This window comes from Hylobates moloch, unplaced genomic scaffold (genome assembly GCF_009828535.3).
Source record: "Hylobates moloch isolate HMO894 unplaced genomic scaffold, HMol_V3 SCAFFOLD_10, whole genome shotgun sequence".
Classification (NCBI taxonomy): domain Eukaryota; kingdom Metazoa; phylum Chordata; class Mammalia; order Primates; family Hylobatidae; genus Hylobates; species Hylobates moloch.
Genome location: NW_026652285.1, coordinates 26,792,488 through 26,818,554, shown reverse-complemented (window position 1 = coordinate 26,818,554; position 26,067 = coordinate 26,792,488). Strand labels below are relative to the sequence as shown.

Here is a 26,067-nt window from a genome sequence, read left to right as displayed (position 1 = left end):
AAGAAAAGACATGTCTAGTAAGATTAGGCTATTGTAATTTCTGATTTTTTTAACTGAAGAACTTTAAAAATATAGGAAATGATTCCTTGTTCTCCATCCACTCTGCCTCTCCCACTCCTCTTCTTTTCAACCAAATCCTGTGGTCCGGGAAAGACGGAGACTCTGTCTTGATTGGTTCTGCACTGGGGCAGGAATCTAGTTTAGATTAACTGGCATTTTGGCTTTTCTTCCAGCTCTAAAACCAGCTCCATCACTTGAAATGGCAAAATAAAATCATGGATGAGGCCGGGGGCAGTGGCTCACACCTGTAATCCCAGCACTTTGGGAAGCCAAGGTGGGAGGATCACGAGGTCAGGAGATCGAGACCATCCTGGCCAACATGGTGAAACCCCCTCTCCACTAAAAATACAAAAATTAGTTGGGCGTAGTGACACATGCCTGTAATCCCAGCTACTCGGGAGGCTGAGGCAGGAGAATCACTTGAACCAGGAGGCGGATGTTACTGTGAGCCAATATGGCACCACTGAACTCCAGCGACAGAGCTAAACTCCATCTCAAAAAAAAAAAAAAAAAGCCGGGCGCGGTGGCTCAAGCCTGTAATCCCAGCACTTTGGGAGGCCGAGGCGGGCGGATCACGAGGTCAGGAGATCGAGACCATCCTGGCTAACACAGTGAAACCCCGTCTCTACTAAAAATACAAAAAATTAGCCGGGCATGATGGCGGGCGCCTGTAGTCCCAGTTACTGGGGAGGCTGAGGCAGGAGAATGGCGTGAACCCGGGAGGCGGAGCTTGCAGTGAGCCGAGATTGCGCCACTGCACTCCAGCCTGGGGGACAGAGCAAGACTCCATCTCAAAAAAAAAAAAAAAAAAAACATCATGGATGATTGGTGTCGTTGAGGGAATAGGTATTTGGAAGAACCTTTGTTTGAAACTGGCTCTGTACATACAATGAAATTACATACTCATTTACATATAATGAAATGCAGAGGGTTTTTTTTATATAGGATCTCTGTCAAGAGGCTGGAGTGCAGTGGTGCTATCACAGCTCACTGCAGCCTCAACCTTGTCAGGCTCAAGCGATCCTCCCACCTCAGCCTCCAGAGTAGCAGGGACGATAGGTGTGTACCACCATGCCCAGCTAACTTTTGTATTTTTTTTTCTTTTTTTGAGACGGAGTCTCGCTTTGTTACCCAGGCTGGAGTGCAGTGGCGTGATCTCGGCTCACTGCAAGCTCCGCCTCCTGGGTTCACGCCGTTCTCCTGCCTGAGCCTCCTGAATAGCTGGGACTACAGGCACCCACTACCACGCCCAGCTAATTTTTTTTTTTTTTTTTTTTTTAGTAGAGGTGTGGTTTCACCGTGTTAGCCAGGGTAGTCTTGATCTCCTGACCTTGTGATCTGCCCACCTGGGCCTCCCAAAGTGCTGGGATTACAGGCGTAAGCCACTGTGTCCAGCCATTTCTGTATTTTTCTTTTGTAGAGATAGGGTTTTGCCATGTTGGTGACGCTGGTCTCAAACTCCTGACCTCAAGTGATCTACCCTCCTTGGCCTCTCAAGGTGCTGGAATTACAGGCGTGAGCCATTGCACCCAGCCATGGTCTAAAAATCTTTTTTTTTTTTTTTTTTGAGACGGAGTCTTTCTCTGTCCCCCAGGCTGGAGTGCAGTGGCACGATCTCGGCTCACCGCAACCTCCACCTCCTGGGTTCACACCATTCTCCTGCCTCAGCCTCCCGAGTAGCTGGGAATACAGGCGCCCGCCAACACGCCCGGCTAATTTTTTGTGTTTTTAGTAGAGACAGGGTTTCACCGTGTTAGCCAGGATGGTCTCGATCTCCTGACCTCGTGATCCGCCCGCCTCAGCCTCCCAAAGTGCTGGGATTACAGGCTTGAGCCACCGCGCCCGGCTTGTCTAAAAATCTTGATTGAAATACCACCTTTTCATTTCCAGACACCCCTATTTAAAATTACAACACCCCCAACACACACTTTATCCTCTATTCCTGCTGCTTCTCTATAACACTGATTACTAGCTGACATTCTATGTAATGTATCCATTTTTTATCTCTAGTCCCACAGAATGTAAACTCCAGGATGGGAGAGATTTTTGTTTTGTTTACGTACATCTGTATGTTCAGTAGTTAGAACGGTACTTGGGACTAGTTGCCACTCAAACATTTGTCAAATAAATTAAATAATAAACTAAACTAAATTAGTTCTTTAATTTTTTAAAATATGGTGATGGTTAGTAGTGAGTAACATTCAAAAAATAAGTTGAAAAGTTGTACCATTGCCTCTTACCCACAATAAAAAAGGGTAAATTCAAGGAAATTTTCTTTTGTGCTTTATGAAAGTTGTTTTTCATATTTGAAGTCAAGTTAATCAGATTAAGGAAATGTATGTTGTGTTTTCAGAGAGATACAAGATTTATAAATAACCATCCTCTCCCTTGCCCTTCAACATTGTAGCTAAACAAAAATAAGAGGAAAACAAGATTTACAATTTATCAATTTATTGAAAATCAGAGCCAGAGAAGCAGGAAATGACATTGTAGGAAAAAACTGCTTTTGAAAAAGCACAAAACTTACTCATGACAATCAGTGATCAAAAAAATCCTCAATAGTGTGGCATTTGGATCCATTTATCATTACATTTCCATGGGAGAGAGTCATAAAAATAGGATGTTCTTTCTCATTCTGGCAAATCAAACCATCGATTAAAAACTCAGATACATAAAAATTAAAGATGTAAGAATGAAAATGCTAAATTCTTATTTTCAGTCAACTATTATGTTTTCTAGCTTTTCATTGCTTTTTTCCTATTTCCTGTTAGATTAATTTCTTTTTCTTTTTCTTTTTTTTTTTTTGAGACAGAGTTTCGCTCTTGTTGCCCAGGCGGGAGTGCAATGGCACGATCTCGGCTCACCACAACCTCCACCTCCCGGGTTCAAGCAATTCTGCTGCTTCAGCCTCCGGAGTAGCTGGGATTGCAGGCATGTGCCATCACGCCAGCTAATTTTGTATTTTTAGGAGAGACAGGGTTTCTCCATGTTGGTCAGGTTGGTCTCGAACTCCTGACCTCAGGTGATCCTCCTGCCTCGGCCTCCCAAAGTGCTGGGATTACAGGCGTGAGCCATCGCACCCAGACTTTTTATTTTTATTTTTATTTTTTGAGACAGAGTCTCCCTCTGTTGCCTAGGCTGGAGTGCAGTGGCGTGATCTTGGCTCACTGCCAGCTCCGCCTCCCGGGTTCAGGCCATTCTCCTGCCTCAGCCTCCCGAGTAGCTGGGACTACAGGCGCCCACCACTATGCCCGGCTAATTTTTTGTATTTTTAGTAGAGACGGGGTTTTACCATGTTAGCCAAGATGGTCTCGATCTCCTGACCTCGTGATCCACCCGCCTCAGCCTCCCAAAGTGCTGGGATTACAGTCCTGAGCCACTGCGCCCGTCCTGGACTTTTTTTTTTTGGGGGGGGATGGAGTCTGGCTCTGTCACCCAGGCTGGAGTGCAGTGGCGCCATATTGGCTCACTGCAACCTCCGCCTGCCAGGTTCCTGAGTAGCTGGGATTATAGGCGCAGGCCACCATGGCCGGCTAATTTTGTATTTTTAGTAGAGATAGAGTTTCATCACGTTGGTCAGGCTGGTCTTGAAGTCCTGACCTCGTGATCCACCCGCCTCGGCCTCCCAAAGTGCTGGCGTGAGCCACTGCTCCTGGCTTAAGATTAATTTTTGTTTATTTGTTTGTTTGTTTTGTTTTTGAGAAGGAGTCTCGCTCTTTCACCCAGGCCGGAGTGCAGTGGCGCGATCTCGGCTCACTGCAAGCTCCGCCTCCCGGGTTCACGCCATTCTCCTGCCTCAGCCCCCCGAGTAGCTGGGACTACAGGCCTCCACCACCGCGCCCGGCTAATTTTTTGTATTTTTTAGTAGAGACGGGGTTTCACCGTGTTAGCCAGGATGGTCTCGATCTCCTGACCTCGTGATCCACCCACCTCGGCCTCCCAAAGTGCTGGGATTACAGGCGTGAGCCACCGCGCCCGGCCTTAAGATTAATTTTTAATGGCGTTTTACATTCATTTGTATGGAAAGCTCTAGGATGGGGATCATATAGATGGGGATCACTTCCTTTTAATACAGTACAGTATAGCACAATTTGCAGTTATGTCTTAATATGTGATTCCTGATCATGTGTTATTTGTGGTAGCTATAGGGTAGGTAAGGTTTTCAGCTTGTTTTAGGTTTCTTTTTTTTTTTTTCTTTTTTTTGAGACAGAGTCTCGCTCTGTTGCCCAGGGTGGAGTGCAGTGGCTGGGACTACAGGCGCACACTGCCACGCCCAGCTAATTTTTTGTATTTTAGTAGAGACGGAGTTTCACCGTGTTGCCCAGGCTGTTCTCGAACTCCTGAACTCAGGCAATCCGCCCGCCTCGGCCTCCCAAAGTGCTAGGATTACAGGCGTGAGCCACTACGCCTGGCCCTGTTTTAGGTTTCTTGAACTAAAATTCCTTCTGCTGGCTTCTAAGTCACTATTGGCAGCTATTTCTGACAGTTGGTAGTTCTTTGTAACTTTTTACCTATGACTATAACATTTTTGACTTTCAGAAGAATTTGCTAAAATGTGTTCCCCGGTGGGTTGTTGTTTTTCAACCTAAACCTAGCTGCTTTTTCCAGTCACTTAACCGTATTGGAAGCTCAAAATGCAAATATACGGTAGGCCTAAAATATTGCCTGGTTTGAAAAGTATTTAAGGCCGGGCGCGGTGGCTCACGCTTGTAATCCCAGCACTTTGGGAGGCCGAGGCGGGCGGATCACGAGGTCAGGAGATCGACCACGGTGAAACCCCGTCTCTACTAAAAATACAAAAAATTAGCCGGGCGTGGTGGCGGGCGCCTGTAGTCCCAGCTACTCGGAGAGGCTGAGGCAGGAGAATGGCGTGAACCCGGGAGGCGGAGCTTGCAGTGAGCCGAGATTGCGCCACTGCACTCCAGCCTGGGTGACAGAGCGAGACTCCGTCTCAAAAAAAAAAAAAAAAGAAAAAAAAAAAAGAAAAGTATTTAAAATATTTGAATCATTTTTATAGTAAACATTTACTCTTATTGGGACCTAGAAGGGGAACATTTTAATTTTTTTCCTTTTCCCTTTTCACACTCTTCCTTCAACATTCATTACCTTTTTACATATTGGAGTTTTCGTCTGTTCAAAGTTTGTGTTTACAGTGTGTTTATATCGTTTAGATTATAATTACCATACTGAAATATAATTATTTCAGAATTGAGTCAGTGGTGAGAATGAAAGCCATCTGGTATGATAACTGAATCCAATTTTTCTTTTACGGAGAATTTCTTTGAAATGTAGCTTATCTCAGAAATAGGGATTTAGTAACCAATCAGAGTTTTCTTTGTCAAGGTTGTTTTTCTTTTTAAAGTCACATTTGGTCCCAGTAATAATAACAATGTTGGTACAAGTCATCTCAGGTTGTGAAGCATTTTTCCCAAGTCATCTCAGGTTGTGAAGCATTTTCCCAAGTTGCATTTAATTTTATTCTTGCAATAGCCCAAGGAGACTGGCAGGGTGAATGACAGAGAAGGAAACTGAGGTTCAGGTAGAGTGGTTAGCCCAAGGTGGCTCTGCTTATATACACAACTGGTAGTAGAAACCCAGCCTTCTGACTTAGTTCAGTGTTTTTCTTTTCACTGCCCTGTGCTACGTCAGAAACCCCATGATTACAAGCGTTGTATTACAACCCTTCATAATAAGGTTACTGTCCCCAAGCTTTTCTTGTGATCCTTTTCTTCTTTTTTTTTTTTTTTTTTTAGACGGAGTCTCGCTCTGTTGCCCAGGCTGGAGTGCAGTGGCGCAATCTCGGCTCACTGCAAGCTCCGCCTCCCGGGTTCACGCCATTCTCCTGCCTCAGCCTCTCCGAGTAGCTGGGACTACAGGCGCCCGCCACCACGCCCAGCCAATTTTTTTTGTATTTTTAGTAGAGACGGGGTTTCACTGTGGTCTCGATCTCCTGACCTCGTGATCCACCCGCCTCCCCTCCCAAAGTGCTGGGATTACAAGCGTAAGCCACCGCGCCCGGCCGATCCTTTTTTTTTTTCTTTTTTTGAGATGGATTCTCTGTCGCCAGGCTGGCCCACCTTGGCCTCCCAAAATGCTGGGATTACAGTGTAAGCCACCGCATCTGGCCCTTGTGATCCTTTTCTAAAAAGTTAAATATTTAATGAAAAGAACCACATTCTTGTCACACTGCCAAGTTAGTCGTTCTTTGATGTCTTGCCTGGACTTTATCCAAAAAATCTGTTTCAAAAATTCACATTTAGGGCTAAGTGTAGTGGCTCACGCCTGTAATCCCGGTCGAGACAGGTGGATCACTTGAAGTCAGGACTTCAAGACCAGCCTGGGCAATATGGTGAAACCCCTTCCTTACCAAAAATACAAAAAAATTAGCACACGCCTATAGTCCCAGCTACTTGGAAGGCTGAGGCACAAGTATCACTTCAATCCGAGAGGCAGAGGTCACAGTGAGCCAAGACCACACCACTGCACTCCAGCCTGAGCTGCAGAGTGAGTGAGACTCCATCTCCAAAAAAAAAAAAAAAAAAAGCTTCACATTCAGAAGAAAGCTAAAGGCCTGGTATAGTAGCTCACACCTGTAATCCCAGCACTTTGGGAAGCCGAAGCAGGAAGATTGCTTGAGGCCAGGCATTCAAGACCAGCATGGGCAACATAGTGAGATCTTGTCTCTACAAAAATTAATTAACATTAAAAATTAAAAAGATAGCTGGGCATGGTGGCTCACTCCTGTAATCCCAGTACTTTGGGAGGCCGAGGCATGGTGGTGCATGCCTTTAGTCCCAGCTACTCGGGAGGCTGAGGCAGGAGAATCACTTGAACCCAGGAGGCGGAGGTTACAGAGAGCTGAGATTACGCCACTGCACTCCAGCCTGGGTGACAGAGTGAGACTCTGTCTCAAAAAAGAAAATTAAAAAGACCAGAATAAAGCTAAAGATTTAAAGTAGCCTGCAGGTTCCTACCAGAAGTTACCAGCTACCTCTCTGATGGTCTTTCCCTACAATATCCCCCTGGATTATTACATTTTAGCACCATGACCTATCCGATGTCCTGCATACACAGGAATGGTCCTGCTCAGGATTTGCCTTCTCTGCTCCCTCTTTCCTGGAATGCTCTTCCCCTAATTGTTGCATAGTGTGTTTCTTTACATTATTAAGCTGTCCTCTAGTCTCACCTCAGTGAAACCTTTCCTGACTCTCCCCATGTACATCTACCCCCTATACATATTACACTACCTGTTTCCCCTTACCCTGCTTATTTTTTCTCTTTAATACACTTATTCCCATGTATTCTTTAATTCTGTGTCAACTATCTACCACACTAGAATGTGAGTGCAGGCTTTATTTTGTAAACTGCTATATTTCTATCTCCTAGAATAGTACTTGAATATAGTAGTAGATACTTAATAAGCACTTGTTACATTAGTATAATACATGAATTACTCTAAGGAATGCCTTGGTTTTGTGGATAGACAGGTAGGGATGGGAACTGGGGTGATGTATTTTCTAAAGTTTTTATTTTTTTAAGCATATTATTATTATTATTTTGAGACAGAGTCTAGCTCTGTCACCCAAGCTGGAGTGCAGTGGCACGATTTTGGCTCACTGCAACCTGCGCCTCCCAGGTTCAAGCAATTCTCCTGCCTCAGCCTCCTGAGTAGCTGGGATTACAGGTGCCTGCCACCATGCGCAGTTAGTTTTTGTATTTTTAGTAGAGACAGCGTTTCACTGTGTTGGCCAGGCTGGTCTCAAAATCCTGACCTCGTGATCCGCCCGCCTTGGCCTCCCAAGTGCTGAGATTACAAGCATGAGCCCCCGTGTCTGGCCTTAGTTTCTTTTTTTTTTTTGAGACAGAGTCTTCCTCTGTCACCTAGGCTGGAGTGCAGTGGCACGATATTGGCTCACTCTGCAACCTCCACCTCCAGTATTCAAGTGATCCTTCTACCTTAGCCTCCAAAGTAGCTGGGACCACAGGCATGTGCCACCACGCCTGGCTAATGTTTGTATTTTTAGCGTAGACGGGGTTTCACCATGTTGTCCAGGATGATCTGGAACTCCTGAGCTCAGGTGATCCACCCACCTCAGCCTCCCAAAGTGCTAGGATTACAGGCATGAGGCACCATGCCCGGCCTTAAGCTTATTATTTTCTAAATTTCCTTTAGTGAGTACTTACTACACTGTTTTTACAAAGTAATCACAAACCAAACATCATGCCTCTTCTGAAGTTATCTGAGTACACAGTACCATCTGTAAAGTGTTCTTGCCAAAAAGTTGAACCTGAATGTGATTAAGCCTGTAAGTCTAGTTTACAGGAAATAAGGCTAGAGGAACAAGTTAAACCTCACCATGGGGTTATACAATCAGCAAAATCCAGAATGGGGAAACTCCACAGGTCAAATGACCTAATTTTAAAAATAAATGACAAGGGAGGAAAAGTAAGGGACACCTATAGATTAGAAGACACTTGGGGCTGGGCATGGTGGCTCATGCCTGTAATCCCAGCACTTTGGGAGGCCAAGGCAGGTGGATCACCTGAGGTCAGGAGTTCAAGACCAGCCGGCCAACATGGTGAAACCCCATCTCTACTAAAAATACAAAAAATTAGCCAGTCGTGGTGGCGCACGCCTGTAGTTCCAACTACTTGGGAGGCTGAGGCAGGAGAATCACTTGAACCTGGGAGGCAGAGGTTGCAGTGAGCTGAGATCACACCATTGCATTCCAGTCTGGGCTACAAAAACGAAACTCCATCTCAACAAAAAGAAGACACTTGGGTTTGTGTGTGTTGGCTCATGCCTGTAAACCCAGTGCTGGGAGGATTGCTTGAGCCCAGGAGTTCAAGGCTGCAGTGAGGTATGTTTGCACCACTGCACTCCAGCCTAGGTGACAGAGTGAGACCTTATCTTAAAAGTAATAATAATTAAAATAATCTGGGGTAGGGGTGGATATAGGTGAAACAGCTTGGCCATGAGTTGATGGTTGTTGGAGCAGGGTGATGGTCCATATAGTTCATTTTGTTTTATTTACTTGAAATTTTGAAATACTTGAAATTTTCCGTATTAAGTTAAAAGGCATTTACAGTAAAAAAAAAAAAAAAAAGTGCTAGGAAGGAATTCAAAAGAAATATAATCAGAAAATTTTGTCTTTATGGAGCTTAGATTTAAGATATGAGATGTGCACTCACAGTGATAGTGCAGAAAAGTATATCACTGGAAATGAATTCGTACGAACTATTATCAACTAATCTTTTAAATGCTGATGATAGTATAGAGTATTGAAGGGACCAATATAATTCTGTTTTGATATCTGAAAGCTCACTGAAGGTAACGATCGTATTCTCTGCTGTATTTTTAGTTCCTGGCACAGCAGACATTTAATAAATATTGAATGAACTTGAAGCCTTATGTTGACTCAGTAATAACAGCTCAAAGTTGAACTTATTCACTAAGAATAGCTTTATTTTTAAATAAATTATTGAGCCTCATTTATTTTCTTTTTTTTTCCCCCTACCCTACTAGTCTGGAGTTGATCAAGGAACCTGTCTCCACAAAGTGTGACCACATATTTTGCAAGTAAGTTTGAATGTGTTATGTGGCTCCATTGTTAGCTTTTGTTTTTGTCCTTCATAACCCAGGAAACACCTAACTTTTTAGAAGCTTTACTTTCTTCAATTAAGTGAGAATGAAAAATCCAACTCCATTTCATTCTTTCTCAGAGAGTATATAGTCATCAAAAGTTGGTTGTAATCATAGTTCCTGGTAAAGTTTTGACATATATTATCTTTTTCTTTCTTTTTTTTTTTTTTAGACAAAGTCTCGCTCTGTCACCCAGGCTGGAGTGCAGTGGCACGATCTTGGCTCACTGCAACCTCTGCCCCCCGAGTTCAAGCGATTCTCCTACCTCAGCCTCCCAAGTAGCTGGGACTACAGGCACCCGCCACCCTGCTTGGCTAATTTTTGTACTTTTAGTAGAGATAAGGGTTCACCATATTGGCCAGGCTGGTCTTGAACTCCTGACCTTGTGATCCACCTGCCTCGGCCTCCCAACGTTCTGGGATTACAGGCGTGAGCCACCACGCCCGACTGACATATATTATCTATTAGGATGTAACATCATTTTGAACAGTGTTTTGTATTTTTTGTGTCCATCAGTGAAAGCAAACTGCAAGCAGTTGTGAAATAAGCACATTGTGTTTGAGCCTTCCCAGTTTCTCCTTTCTGTTCATTTCTGCATATCCTTATGCATTCCCCCTTCTAAGGGTCAGTGTTTGCCTGCTTTGTAATCATTGTGAAGACAGGAAAGGACTTGATACCAGTTTCTATTTAGGCCAAAATTCATTTATAGCAGTGATTCAAGTTATATTTACGTATTTGATGATCTTGCCCTTTGAAATGAAAATCTTCGTTTCTTAATAAAAGAATTTCAGAAAAAGTAGAGTAGGTAATTTAGTAGAACAAATGGGCTTTCTCCTTTTCTTTATGTGAAGCTATGGCTCACATCTTACCTTAAATGTCAACTAATTTGTTTTTAAGTATTTATGTACCTGGTACATAACCTGGTACCAGGTACAAACTATGTACTTGGTAAAAAGTTTATTAGCACAAAAAGGTATATGATGCAAAGTATATTTCCCTCTTACCCTACAACCTCTGCCTCCCTGTTCCCTCCCCAGACAACCACAATGATCAATTTCTTATGTATCCTTTGAGGAATTTTTAAATTCCAGACTTCTTAACTTGGGGTTTATGAATCGTCTTTATGAATTTCCTAGAATTATATTTAAATTGTTTTCAAAACTATGGCTATGTACGTTTTTCTGGGAAGATAGTCCATAATTTTCATCAGATTCTTAGGATGTTTCCATAAGCTAAAAAAGGGAACAGCTGCTCCTCTAAGGATAATGAAGGCTGGCTGAAGCTGAAGGAAACCTGTTCCCTTTGGAGAGAGACCCTCTGAACACAAGTCTGCCAGCTGGCTGGTGCCTTCCTCTGAATTCTGTCTTCTTCCCATTCCTCTGTCCCAGTAAGAATTCAGAAGCTCATTTCCACTGTCTTTTCCCTGTCCCATGTCACGCCGCTGGCCTAAATCTGTTCCCAGCAGTTTCCATCTGATTCCACAGCACCTGGTCCCTGGACATGTGCCAAGACAACACAGCTTTATCTCTCTACTTCAGGAATTTTTAGTATAGCCTGGCACGGTGGCTCACGACTGTAATCCCAGCACTGGGAGGCCGAGGCGGGCGGATTATGAGGTCAGGAGTTTGAGACCAGCCTGACCAACATGGTGAAACCTTCTCTCTACTAAAAATACAAAAATTAGCAGGGCATGGTGGCACAGCCCTGTAATCCCAGCTACTCGGGAGGCTGAGGCAGGAGAATCACTTGAACCTGGGATGCAGAGGTTGCAGTGAGCCGAGATGGCACCACTGCACTCCAGCCTGGGCGACAGAATGAGACTCCATCTCAAAAAAAAAAAAAATTTTTTTTTTAGTTTAATAACTTTGTAGTCTCTAGAGCAGTAGTTCTCAAACTGCCTGTGGTGTAGAACCAATTTCTTCACAGGTCAATACTTTTGAAAAAGAAGGCCAGGCATGGTGGCTCCAGCCTGTAATCCCAGCACTTTCAGGGATTGAGGTGGACAGATCACTTGAGATCAGGAGTTTGACACCAGCCTGGCTAACATGGTGAAACCCCATTTCTACTAAAAATACAAAAATTAGCTGGGCGTGGTGGTATGCACCTGTAGTTCCAGCTACTCGGGAGGCTGAGGCAGGAGAATCCCTGGAACCCAGGAGACGAAGGTTGCAGTGAGCCGAGATTGTGCCACTGCACTCCAGCCTGGGGGAAAAATAAAGTTACAAAGTCCCAGTATTGGCCAGGCGCAATGGCTCAGGCCTGTAATCCCAGCACTTCGGGAGGCTGAGGCAGGTGGATCACCTGAGGTCAGGAGTTCAAGACCAGCCTGGCCAACATGGTGAAACCCCTTTACTAAAAATACAAAAGTAGCTGGGCGTGGTGGCACATGCCTATAATTACAGCTACTCAGGAGGCTGAGGCAGGAGAATCGCTTGAACCCTGGAGGTGGATGTTGTAGTGAGCTGAGATCATGCCACTGCATTCCAGCCTGGGCGACAAGAGGGAGACTCAAAAAAAAAAAAAAAAAGTCCCAGTATTTACTACAGATAGCTAAAGATTAACCTTTAAAGCGCTGGGGCTTTCAATTTATCTGGATGAGAATCTTTCTGGAATAAACTGTATGTTTTCTTGTCACCTTGAGTAACAAATGCTGAACATACTATACTATTACAGTGACTTAAGAAAAGATCAAGGGCCCAATGTGGTAGCTCCTGCCCATAACCCCAGCACTTTGGGAGGCCAAGGCAGGAAGATCACTTGAGGCCAGAAGTTCGAAGCTGTAGTGAGCTATGATCACACCACTGCACTCCAGCCTAGATGACAGAGTGAGACCCTGTCTTTTTTTTTTTTTTTTTTTTGAGATGGTGTTTCACTCTATTGCCCAGACTGGAGTGCAGTGGTGTGATCTTGGCTCACTGCAACGTCCACCTCCTAGATTCAAGCGATTCTCCTGCCTCAGCCTCTCGAGTAGCTGGGATTACAGGCATCTGCCACCACACCCAGCTAATTTTTGTATTTTTAGTCGAGACAAAGTTTTCACCATGTTGGCCAGGCTGCTCTCAAACTCCTGCCCTCAGCTACCTTGGCCTTAAAAAGTGTTGGGATTACAGGCATAAGCCACCGCGCCTGGCTGACCCTGTCTCTTACCAAAAAAAGAGAGATTAAATTATGAACATAGTTGCTTTGAGAACTTGTGGAAGAAGGAAATTATAGGCTTATAGGCAGAGATAATAATACGAGCAAATGTACAAATAAAAGAAAATAGAGGATGGGCGCGGTGGCTCACGCCTGTAATACCAGCACTTTGGGAGATTGAGGTGGGCGGATCACGAGGTCAGGAAATCAAGACCATCCTGGCCAAAATGGTGAAACCCCGTCTCTACTAAAACACACAAAAAACTAGCCTGGCATGGTGGCATGCACCTGTAGTCCCAGCTACTTGGTAGGCTGCAGCAGGGGGATCACTTGAACCTGGGAGGCAGAGGTTGCCCTGAGCCAAGATCATGCCAATGCACTCCACCCTGACAACAGTGTGAGACTCCGTCTGAAAGAAAAGGAAAGAAAAAAAATACATCCAGGAAAAATAAACTAACTTTGCATATGTGTATAGGAGTTGTGTTAGAAAAGGAAGAAGCCCTCAAAGATGGGAAGCCATTTGCAAGAAAGAGAAGGTCCAAGAGGAGGCAGAAGGGATTGGAAATAGAAAAAGGATGTAAGAAAGAGTCGATTATTACTCATAAACAGTAATGAAGGAAAAGGAGAGTAATTCTACAGGAAGATGCTGAGGTGCTTTGAGCCCAGTGAAGTTGGAGGTAAGGACAGCTGTTTCGGCTGGGCACGGTGGCTCACGCCTCTAATCCTAGCACTTTTGGAGGCCAAGGCAGGTGGATCACCTGAGATCAGGAGTTCAAGACCAGCCTGACCAACATGGAGAAACCCCATCTCTACTAAAAATACAAAATTAGACGGGCGTGGAGGCGCATGCCTATAATCCCAGTTACTTGGGAGGCTGAGGCAGGAGAATCACTTGAACCTGGGAGGCGGAGGTTGCAGTGAGCCGAGATCGCGCCATTGCACTCCAGCCTGGGCGACAAGAGTGAAAACTGTGTCTCAAAAAAAAAAAAAAGAGACAGCTGTTGAGATTGAGAGGATTAGAGTTGGCAACTGGAGAAGAATGAGAAGCTTGAAACCCCTACTAATGAAGATTGTGATAGTCAGGAAAGAACCAGTCATAAAGATATATGTGTGTGTATACATATAAATGTTATATATATGTGTGTGTGATACATATATATTTTTGTTTGTTTGTTTGTTTGAGACAGTGTCTCCCTCTAACACCCAGGCTGGAGTTCAGTGGTGTGATCATAGTTCACTTTTACCTTGCACTCTGGGCTCAAGCAATCTCTCATCTCAGCCCCTCAAGTAGCTAGGACTACAACAGGTACATGGCATTTGCCCAGCTTATTTTTAAGTTTCTTGTAGAGATGGGCCAGCCATATTTTAAATTGTGTTTTGAATGTTATATTAGAATTAAAAGTCCAAAGCCGGGCATGGTGGCTCACGCCTGTAATCCCAGCACTTTGGGAGGCCGAGGTGGGCGGATCACGAGGTCAGGAGTTCGAGACCAGCCTGGCCAATATGGTAACCCCATCTCTACTAAAAATACAAAAATTAGCTGGGTATGAGGGCACACACCTGTAGTCCCAGCTACTCGGGAGGCTGAGGCAGAGGCTGCAGTGAGTTGAGATCGTGCCACTGCACTCTAGCCTGGGTGACAAAGCAAGATTCTGTCTCAAAAAAAAAAAATCCAGTATAATGCCCATGTGATAGATCGACTTTTTCATGAAATCTCTTCTGTAATATCAATATAATCTGAATAACACTTTGATCTATATGATGAGAAAGCTGGGGGCCTGGGAGCGATACCCCCATGCTTTGATTGTATTAATTGTATTTTCTTTTTTTTTTTTTTTTTTTTTTTGAGACGGAGTCTTGCTCTGTCGCCCAGGCTGGAGTGCAGTGGCGTGATCTCAGCTCACTGCAACCTCCGCCTCCCGGGTTCACGCCATTCTCCTGCCTCAGCCTCTCCGAGTAGCTGGGACTACAGGCGCCCGCCACCACGCCCGGCTAATTTTTTTTGTATTTTTGGTAGAGACGGGGTTTCACCGTGGTCTCGATCTCCTGACCTCGTGATCCGCCCGCCTCGGCTTCCCAAAGTGCTGGGATTACAAGCGTGAGCCACCGCGCCCAGCCTATTAATTGTATTTTCTATGGATAAACTCTAATTGCTAAAAATAAAACAACTTTATTGACCCAAGCAAGCCTAAAGTTCTGAAATCTTTTTGTTTTGTTTTGTTTTGTTGTTTTTGTTTTTTTTTGTTTTGAGACAGAGTCTCGCTCTGTCGCCCGGGCTGGAGTGCAGTGGTGCAGTCTCGGCTCACTGCAAGCTCCACCTCCCAGGTTCACACCATTCTCCTGCCTCAGCCTCCCGAGTAGCTGGGACTACAGGTGCCCGCCACCACACCCGGCTAATTTTTTTGTATTTTTAGTAGAGACAGGGTTTCACCGTGTTAGCCAGGATGGTCTCGATCTCCTGACCTTGTGATCCGCCCACCTTGGCCTCCCAAAGTTCTGGGATTACAAGTGTGAGCCACCGCACCAGGCTGTTTTTTTTTTGTTTTGAGACGGAGTCTCACTGTGTTGCCCAGACTGGAGCGCAGTGGCATGATCTCAGCTCACTGCCACCTCCACCTCCTGGGTTCAAGCAAATCTCCTGCCTCAGCCTCCCGAGTAGCTGGGACTACAGGCATGTGCCACCACACCCAGCTAATTTTTGTATTTTTAGTAGAGACAGGGTTTCACTATGTTGGCCAGGCTGGTCCCGAACTCCTGACCTCAGGTGATCTGCTCGCCTTGGCCTCCCACAGTGCCAGGATTACAGGCATGAGCCACCTTGCCCAGCCAGTTCTGAAATCTTTTATGAAGCCTACAAAAAAAGATAATAATACCAATCTAGAAAAAATTTCTTTTATGAAGCCCACAAAAAAAGATAAGACTCCATTTTTGAGATGGAGTCTTGTTCTGTTGCCCAGGCTGAAGTGCAGTGGTACAATCTCGGCTCACTGCAGCCTCTGCCTCCCTGGTTCAAGCAATTCTCCTGCCTCAGCCTCCCAAGTAGCTGGGATTACAGGCGTGCACCACCATGTATGGCTAATTTTTGTATTTTTAGTAGAGACAGGGTTTCACCATGTTGACCAGGCTGGTCTCGAACTCCTGACCTCAGGTGATCTGCCCACCTCAGCCTCCCAAAGTGCTGAGATTACAGGCATTAGCCACCACGCCCAGCCTTTTATTTTAGTAGTGACCATGTTTCACCATGTTGACTGAGCTGGTCTTGAGCTGACCTCAAGTGATCCGCCCACCTCCACCTCCCAATAATGCTGGGATTATAGGCATGAGCCACCACACCCAGCCTGTAATACTTTTTTGAAGATCTAGAACCACATTGTTCAAAGAGATAGAATGTGAGCCATAAATGTAACTTAAATTTTTCAACAGCTACTTTTTTTTTTTTTTTTGAGACAGGGTCTCACTCTGTTGTCCAAGCTGGAGTACAGTGGTGCGATCACGAGGCTTACTGTAGCCTTGACCTCCCAGGCTCAAGCGATCCTATCACCTCAGTCTCCCAAGTAGCTGGGACTATAAGTGCACACCACCATGTCCAGCTAAATTTTGTGTTTTCTGTAGAGACAGGGTTTCGCCATGTTGCCCAGGCTGGTCTTGAACTTTGGGCTTAACCCATCTGCCCACCTCGGCTTCCCAAAGTGCTAGGATTACAGGTGTGAGTCATCATGCCTGGCCAGTATTTTAGTTAGCTCAGTCTTTTCAAGTCATATACAAGATAATTTTCTTTTGAGTTTAGTTAACAACCTTTATACATGTGTTCTTTTTCTAGCATAAAGAAACATTCGAGGCTTTGAGGCCGGGCGCAGTGGCTCACGCCTGTAATCCCAGCACTTTGGGAGGCCAAGATGGGCAGATCACGAGGTCAGGAGATCAAGACCATCCTGGCTAAGACGGTGAAACCCCGCCTCTACTAAAATTACAAAAAGTTAGCCAGGTGTGGTAGCAGGCACCTGTAGCCCCAGCTACTCGGGAGGCTGAGGCAGGAGAATGGCGTGAACCCGGGAGGCAGAGCTTGCAATGAGCCAAGATCGTGCCACTGCACTCCAGCCTGTGAGACAGAGCGAGACTCCGTCTCAAAAAAAAAAAAAAAAAAAAAAAGATTCGAATCCTTATCTTGGTTGATTTTTGGGTATCTAGTTCCGCTGAATTATTTATATAATTGTATAGACTACAGCACGAGACAGCTTAGCTCTACTGTACTATATTATTGCAGTACTATCATAAGGGAATTTCCTCCCTACCGCTGCTCTGAATTGTTCAATTGTACTATTTGCTGGAGTAATGCTTGATGCCTCCTTGATCCATTATACTAGAGTATATGTAGTATTTGTAGATTCTGAAGGAGCAGGAGCCTCTATTCTGAGTTTTAAAGGTACTTATGTACAGTGGAGGTAGCTTTTTGACAGCCGCATCTTCCAAACTATAGAGTCATTGTTTTGTTGAGTGCAATGTGGTACTTGAAGCATCTATATCAGCGAAGAAGGACCCATGTCTCCTTGACCTTACCTACCTACATTCACTTTCTCTGGTAGGAAGATTGTGGGTGCCTCTCTCCAGACTTAGTTTCCCTGTCAAAAAAGAAAAAAGGAAGATTGTGGGCTTTGCTACAATCCAATTCTGGATCCAGTATAACCTTCATTGCTTAATTACTTGTGATCTGGGACAAGCCTCTACTCTATAAAAATGAAGATAAGGCCAGGCTTGATGGCTCATGCCTGTAATCCCAGCACGTTGGGATGCCGAGGCGGGAGGATCACTTGAGGCCAGGAGTTCGAGACCAGACTGGGCAATATAGTGAAACCACATCTGTACAAAAGTAAAGATAAAAAGTAGCCCGGCGCAATGGCTCACACCTGTAATCTCAGCACTTTGGGAGGCTGAAGCAGGCGGATCACTTGAGGTCAGGAGTTCAAGACTATAGACAGATAGGTAGGTAGGTAGATAGATAGATAGATAGATAGAGAGATAGATAGATAGATAGAGATACAGATATAGTTGGGTTTTTATTGTTTTGTTTTGTTTTGTTTTGTTTGAGATGGAGTTTCGCTCTTGGTGCCCAGGCTGGAGTGCAATGGTGCGATCTCAGCTTACTGCAACCTCCGCCTCCCGGGTTCAAGAGATTCTCCTGCCTCAGCCTCCCGAGTAGCCAGGATTACAGGCACATGCCACCACGCCCGGCTAACTTTTGTATTTTTAGTAGAGACAGGGTTTCTCCGTGTTGGTCAGGCTGGTCTCGAACTCCTGACCTCTCCCAAAGTGTTGGGATTACAGGCGTGAGCCACTGCGCCTGGCCATTTTTTTTTTTTTTTTTTGAGACAGAGTCTTCCTCTGTTGCCCAGAGTGGAGTGCAGTGGCACTCTCTCAGCTCATTGCAACCTCTGCCATCCTGGGTTCCAGTGATTCTCATGCCTCAGCCTCCCAAGTAGCTGGGACTCAGGCATGTGCCCACCACGCCTGGCTAATTTTGTTGTATTTTTAGTAGAGACAGGGTTTCACCATGTTAGCCAGGCTGGTCTCAAACTCCTGGCCTCAAGTGATCTGCCTGCCTTGGCCTCCTGGGATTGCAGACATGAGCCACTGCACCCGGCCAAGAGAGGGTAATAAATGTTAAATTACCTGGCTAGTAAATATTCTCTAAGTGTCTTCTCTCACAATTCCCAATGCCTTTTTTTTTTTTTTTTTTTTTGGCACAATCTCACTCTGTTGCCCAGGCTGGAATGCAGTGGTGCGATATTGGCTCACTGTAACCCCCGCCTCCCAGGTTCAACTTATTCTCATGCCTCAGCCTCCCGAGTAACTGGGACTACAGTGCACCACCACCACACCCAGCTAATTTTTGTATATTTAGTAGAGACAGGGTTTCACCATGTTGGACAGGCTGGTCTTGAACTCCTGGCCTCAAGTGATTCACTCACCTCCCTAAGTGCTGGGATTACAGGTGTGGACCACTGTGCTCAGCCCCAGTGGCTTTTTTTTTTTTTAGCCCCTTAATCTTTTCTTTCCTGGGTCTCTTCTTTTTTTTTTTTTTTTTTTGAGACGGGGTCATGCTCTGTCCCCCAGGCTGGAGTGCAATGGCGCGATCTCAGCTCACTGCAAGCTCCGCCTCCCGGGTTCACACCATTCTCCTGCCTCAGCCTCCCGAGTAGCTGGGACTACAGGCGCCCGCCAACACGTCCGGCTAATTTTTTGTATTTTTAGTAGAGACGGGGTTTCACCATGTTAGCCAGGATGGTCTCGATCTCCTGACCTCGTGATCCACCCGCCTCGGCCTCCCAAAGTGCTGGGATTACAGGCTTGAGCCACCGCGCCCGGCCTTCCTGGGTCTCTTCATTGTCAGTGTCTGCTATTTACTCCCTGCCTAGTCACCCCTTTCACCAGTATATTATGTCCTTTATGTTTTATTTTGCAGGATCTCATTTTGCTTTTCTGTTGAATCCCCTCCATCTAGAATAGTACTAGACATAGTAAATATTGTTTGTATAAGTGAATTGCTGCTTTTAATTATCATCACCATTGCTCTCTCTACTTCTGGTCTATGATCCACTTTGAGTTAACTTTTGTTATTTGGTGTGAGATAGGAGTATAATTTCATTCTTTTACATGTGGGTATACTTTTGTCCCAACACTATTTGTTAAAAACACAAAAAGTATTATTTTCCCATTTAATCATCTTTGGCCTGGGCGCGGTGGCTCATGCCTGTAATCACAGCACTCTGGGAGGCCAAGGCAGATGGATCAATTTGAGGCCAGGAGTTCAAGACTAGCTTGGCCAACATGGTGAAACTAAAAATACAAAAAATTAGCTGGGTATGGTCGTGCATGTCTGTAATCCCAGCTACTCGGGAGGCTGAGGCACGAGAATTGCTTGAGCCTAGGAGGTGGAGGTTGTAGTGAGCCGAGATTGTGTCACTACCCTCCAGCCTGGGTGATAGAGTGAGAGTCTGTCTCAAAAAAAAAAAAAAAAAAAAAAAAAATTTAAGAAAATAAAAGTCGTTGGCCAGGCACGGTGGCTCACACCGATAATCCCAGCACTTTGGGAGGCCGAGGCGGGCAGATCACGAGGTCAGGAGATGGAGACCATCCTGGCTAACTTGGTGAAACCCCGTCTCTACTAAAAATAAAAAAATTAGCCGGGTGTGGTGCTGGGCGCCTGTAGTCCCAGCCGCTTGGGAGGCTGAGGCAGGAGAATGGTGTGAACCCAGGAGGTGGAGGTTGCAGTGAGCCAAGATCGTGCCACTGAACTCCAGCCTGGGAGACAGAGCGAGACTCCGTCTCAAAAAGAAAAAAAAAAAGAAAAGAAAAGAAAAATCGTCTTGGTATTTATTATTGTTGAAAATCACTTGATCACAGATGTATGTATGAGTTTATTTCTGTACTCTCAATTCTATTTTATTGATGTATGTGTCTATTCTTATGCTATTACCACACTTTCTTGATTACTACAGCTTTGTGGTGAGGTGTTGAGATTTTAAACTAATTATAAGCATCTTACATGAACTACTTACCATTTATATTTGATTATGCAGCATGAAATAATTATGAATATATCATTAAATATGCCATATTGACTTTTATTAAGTTTTATGTGATCATAACAGTAAGCCATATGCATGTAAGTTCAGTTTTCATAGATCATTGCTTATGTAGTTTAGGTTTTTGCTTATGCAGCATCCAAAAACAATTAGGAAACTATTGCTTGTAATTCACCTGCCATTACTTTTTAAATGGCTCTTAAGGGCAGTTGTGAGATTATCTTTTCATGGCTATTTGCCTTTTGAGTATTCTCTCTACAAAAGGAAGTAAATTAAATTGTTCTTTCTTTCTTTATAATTTATAGATTTTGCATGCTGAAACTTCTCAACCAGAAGAAAGGGCCTTCACAGTGTCCTTTATGTAAGAATGATATAACCAAAAGGTATATAATTTGGTAATGATGCTAGGTTGAAAGCAACAACAGTAGGAAAAAGTAGAAATTATTTAATAACATAGCTAGCGTTCCAATAAAACCATTCATCAGTAGAAAAATTTATAAAAGAGTTTTTAGCAGACAGTAAATTATTTCCAAAGTTATTTTCCTGAAAGTTTTATGGGACATCTGCCTTATACAGGTATTAGAAACTTACTGCCTTTCTCTAATACTTCTAGTGTAAAAACTTGCTGACTTATGTAAAGTGGGGCTGTATCGCCGTACTCCCATTGTCTGCTAATCTTGTTTTTATGTTTTTGATTGTGTTTCCTTTTCTTTTTTTTTTTTTTAAGACAGGGTCCTGCTCTGTCACTGAGGCTGGAGTGCAGTGGCGTGATCTCGGCTCACTGTAACCTCTGTCTCCCAGCCTCCTCCTGCCTTAGCCTCCCAAGTAGCTGGGACTACAGGGACACGCTACCATGCCCGGCCAATTTTTGTATTTTTTGTAGAGATGAGGTTTTACCATGTTGCCCAGGCTGGTAACTCCTGAGCTCAGGTGATCTGCCCACTTTGGCCTCCCAAAGTGCTGGAGTTACAGGTGTGTGTTTATTTCTATCTAAGTATTTACACAAACACAATGTATTTATATATTGTGTATCTCTTCTGCTACAATGTAAATTCTATTAGAGTAGTAACTTTGTCTCAACACTGTTTTTGCTAAGTTTGGTACATAGTAGGTACTCAGATGCTTAAAGGAATGAATGAATTGTGTTTCAATTCCACTTTACTAAACCCAAATCTCCCTTTGGACATTGTTATCTATGTGTTTTCAAAGAAATGTAATCATAATTTGACAGAAATCCTTGAGAGGCAGAACTAACAGTGAGGGATTGGGCAGGGTTCAGATGTTAAGAACAGTAAGCTCAGCAGGGTGTGATTGCTCATGCCTATAACCCTAGCACTCTAGGAGGCTGAGGTGGGGTGATTGCTTGAGTCCAGGAGTTTGAGATCAGCCTGGGCAACATAGTGAGACCCCATCACTACCAACAAAAATAAATAAATAAATGTACATGGTGGCATATGCCCATAGTCCTAGCTACTTGGGAGGCTATAGTGGGAGGATAGCTTGAGTACAGAAGTTTGAGGCTGCAGTGAGCTATGATTGTGGCACTGCATGCTAGCCTGGGCAATAGAGCAAGACCCTGTCTCTAAATTAAAAAAAAAAAAAAGTACTCTAGTTTTCTATGCAATGCATTATATCTGCTGTGGATTTAAGGCAGTATTATATCAGATAATTTTAGGCATTTGGTAGGCTTAAATGGATGACAAAAAGTTACTAAATCACTACTGTCACACGGTTTATACAGATGTCGATGATGTATTGATTATAGAGGTTTTCTACTGTTGCTGCATCTTATTTTTATTTGTTTACATGTCTTTTCTTATTTTACTGTCTTTAAAACGTTGATAATCACTTGCTGAGTGTGTTTCTCAAACAATTTAATTTCAGAAGCCTACAAGAAAGTACGAGATTTAGTCAACTTGTTGAAGAGCTATTGAAAATCATTTGTGCTTTTCAGCTTGACACAGGTTTGCAGTGTAAGTGTTGAATATCCCAAGAATGACACTCAAGTGCTGTCCATGAAAACTCAGGAAGTTTGCACAATTACTTTCTATGATGTGGTGATAAGACCTTTTAGTCGAGGTTAATTTTAGTTCTGTATCTGTAATCTCTTTTTAAAAAATTACTCCCACTGGTCTCACACCTTATTCTATCAATCGTAAGGTGCACATTTTTCATATCTTAACATCTCTGAAATTGGGAACATTTTACTATTGATGGTGTGTCATTTGTTTAATTTGTGTGCTTTCTTTCTTAGTGATACAGAAAATAATAGTGCAACTTACATTGTTGGTGTCTTAGCTTTAGTGAAATACAGTACTGATAGGCAAATTTCTTAGTGTTAAGGTAGAAAACAAGGACTCTAAATAACTTTGATGGTCTGTGTATTTGTTTTTGTTTCCTAGGAGTAAAATTTCCAGTTGATTTTTTAAAATTTCATTTTTTAAAAAATCACAGGTAACAATGCATTGTCTTAACACAACAAAGAGCATACACAGGGTTTCTCTTGGTTTCTTTGATTATAATTCATACATTTTTCTCTAACTGCAAACATAATGTTTTCCCATGTATTTTACAGATGCAAACAGTTATAATTTTGCAAAAAAGGAAAATAACTCTCCTGAACATCTAAAAGATGAAGTTTCTATCATCCAAAGTATGGGCTACAGAAACCGTGCCAAAAGACTTCTACAGAGTGAAAATCCTTCCTTGGTAAAACCATTTGTTTTCTTCTGCTTCTTCTTTTTTTTTTTTTTTTTTTTGAGATGGAGTCTTGCTCTGTGGCCCAGGCTAGAAGCAGTCCTCCTGCCTTAGCCCCCTTAGTAGCTGGGATTACAGGCACGCGCCACCATGCCTGGCTAATTTTTGTATTTTTAGTAGAGACGGGGTTTCATCATGTTGGCCAGGCTGGTCTCGAACTCCTCACCTCAGGTGATCCACCCACCTCGGCTTCCCAAAGTGCTGGGATTACAGGTGTGAGCCACTATGCCCGGCCAGTAAAACCATTTTCATTTATTCTGGCAACATCTCTTTATTGAGCATTGTGAATATGTTAGTGAATGTGCTAGATGCTCATAGATTTATATAAAAAGTTAGTGAAGAAGGAAAGATGATATATTAAGTGGTTAGACAAGTGTTCTAATCAGTTAGAGTTCAGAGAAGGTCAGGGTACCTGATATAATCAAGAGACAGACCCTACAGCCAGGTGAGGTGAATGTACCTATAATCCCAGCTACTTAGGAGGCTGAAATGGGAGGATCACTTGAGTCCAGGTTTGAGACCAGCCCAGGTAACATAGTAAGGTCCCCATCAGATACACCAAAAAGACAATTTTTTTTTTTTTTTGAGACAGAGTCTCGCTCTGTCGCCCAGGCTGGAGCGCAGTGACACGTCAGCTCACTGCAACCTCCGCCTCCCAGGTTCAAGCAATTCTCCTGCCTCAGCCTCCTGAGTAGTTGGAACTACAGGGGTATGACACCAGACCTGGCTAATTTTTGTAATTTTAGTAGAGTCGGGGTTTCACCATATTGGTCAGGCTGGTCTCGAACTCCTAACCTCAGGTGATCCACCCTCCCAGAGTGCTGGGATTACAGGCGTGAGCCATCAAGCCCGGCCAAAAAAAGAGAGCTTTTATAGGCCCTTCCTTGCTTTGGAGCTTTATCTGCTCTGTGATGCTTATCTAAAATAGCCATAAGGTCACTGATATTTTTAAGCATTTGGAAATACTTCAGCTGGGTGCCATGGCCCATGTCTATAATCCCAACGCTTTGGGAGGCTGAGGTAGGAGGTCCTTTGAGCCCAGCTTGGGCAACACAGCGAGACACTGTCTCTACAATTAAAAAAAAAAAATTAGTTGGGTGCCGTGGCTCACGCCTGTAATCCCATCACTAGGAGGCTTGAGGATTGCCTGAGCTCAGGAGTTCAAGACCAGTTTGGGCAACATAGCAAGTCCTTGTCTATATTAAAAGTTTTTTTAAATTATCTGGGCATGGTGGTGTGTGCCTATAGTCCCAGCTACTTGGGAAGCTGAGACAGAAGGATCACTTGAGTCCAGGAGATGTAGACTACAGTGAGCTATGATCACTCCACTACACTTCAGCGCGGGCAACAAAGCAAGATCTAGTTGCAAAAAAAAAAAAAGAACTGGCCGGGCGCAGTGGCTAACACCTGTAATCCCAGCACTTTGGGAGGCCGAGGCCAATGGATCATGAAGTCAGGAGATTGAGACCACCCTGGCCAACATGGTAAAACCCGGTCTCTACTAAAAATACAAAAATTAGCTGGGTGTGGTGGCGGACTCCTGTAGTCCCAGCTACTCGGGAGGCTGAGGCAGGAGAACGGCGTGAACCCGGGAGGCAGAGCTTGCAGTGAGCCGAGATCCCGCCACTGCACTCCAGCCTGGGTGACAGGGTGAGACTCTGTCTCAAAAAAAAAAAAAAAAAAAAAAAAAAAACTTAGCTGGTGTGGTGGTATGCACCTGTGGTCCTAGCTACTTGGGAGGCTGAGGCTGGAGCATTGCTTTAACATAGGAAGTCAAGGCTGCAGTTGAGCTATGACTGTGCCACTGGACTCCAGCGCAGGTGACTGAGACCCTATCTTTTAAAAAAAAGGGAAAATTACTTCAACTTAAAAGGTGTAATTGTTAAAGAAAATGTAGTGATTTGCTCTGTTGTTACTTATATGTGCATGAATGATGGAGATCTTAAAAAGTAATCATTCTGGGGCTGGGCGTAGTAGCTTGCACCTGTAATCCCAGCACTTTGGGAGGCTGAGGCAGGCAGATAATTTGAGGTCAGGAGTTTGAGACCAGCCTGGCCAACATGGTGAAACCCTATCTCTACTAAAAATACAAAAATTAGCTGGGTGTGATGGCACGTGCCTGTAATCCCAGCTACTCGGGAGGCTGAGGCACAAGAATTGCTTGGACCTAGGACGCGGAGGTTGCAACGAGCCAAGATCGTGCCACTGCACTCCAGCCTGGGCGGTAGAGTGAGACTCTGTCTCAAAAAAGAAAAAAAAGTAATTGTTCTAGCTGGGCGCAGTGGCTCCTGCCTGTAATCCCAGCACTTTGGGAGGCCAAGGCGGGTGGATCTCTTGAGTCCTGGAGTTCAAGGCCAGCCTGGGCAATGTGGCGAAACCCCATCTCTACAAAAAATACAAAAATTAGCCAGGCATGGTGGCATGCGCATGTAGTCCCAGCTCCTTGGGAGGCTGAGGTGGGAGGATCACTTGAACCCAGGAGACAGAGGTTGCAGTGAACCGAGATCATGCCACCACGCTCCAGCCTGGGCAACAGAACAAGACTCTGTCTAAAAAAATACAAGTAAAATAAAAGTAGTTCTTATAGTACCAGCATTCATTTTTCAAAAGATATAGAAAGGCTAAAAAGGAAGAAAAAAAAAAGTAATGTTGGGCTTTTAAATACTCGTTCCTATAATAAATGTTCTTAGGAGTGCTGGGGTTTTATTGTCATCATTTATCCTTTTTAAAAATGTTATTGGCCAGGCACGGTGGCTCATGGCTGTAATCCTAGCACTTTGGGAAGCCGAGGCAAGCAGATCACCTGAGTTCAGGAGTGTGAGACCAGCCTGGCCAACATGGTGAAACCTGTCTCTACTAAAAATACAAAAATAACTAGGTGTGGTGGCG

At 44.2% G+C, this 26,067-nt stretch overlaps 1 protein-coding gene across 30 annotated transcripts in view; it reads left to right on the top strand.

The window, feature by feature from the left end:
* Window positions 1-26,067, top strand: part of BRCA1 (BRCA1 DNA repair associated) — an 88,565-nt gene that overhangs the window by 1,536 nt on the left and 60,962 nt on the right. For 18 of the 30 annotated variants that reach the window (XR_009215389.1, XM_032163747.2, XM_058445988.1 and 15 more), the window contains exons 3-6: window positions 9,587-9,640; window positions 20,727-20,804; window positions 22,306-22,394; window positions 22,997-23,130. Coding sequence is in view for 29 of the 30 variants with exons in the window: in XM_032163747.2 (XP_032019638.1) it covers window positions 9,587-9,640; window positions 20,727-20,804; window positions 22,306-22,394; window positions 22,997-23,130 (355 nt within the window). In the remaining variant the exon portion in view is untranslated. Of the gene's footprint in view, window positions 1-9,586; window positions 9,641-20,726; window positions 20,805-21,254; window positions 21,394-22,305; window positions 22,395-22,996; window positions 23,131-26,067 lie in introns of those variants that run through there. The other 12 variants (XM_058445996.1, XM_058445994.1, XM_058445990.1 and 9 more) reach the window with 2 other exon arrangements.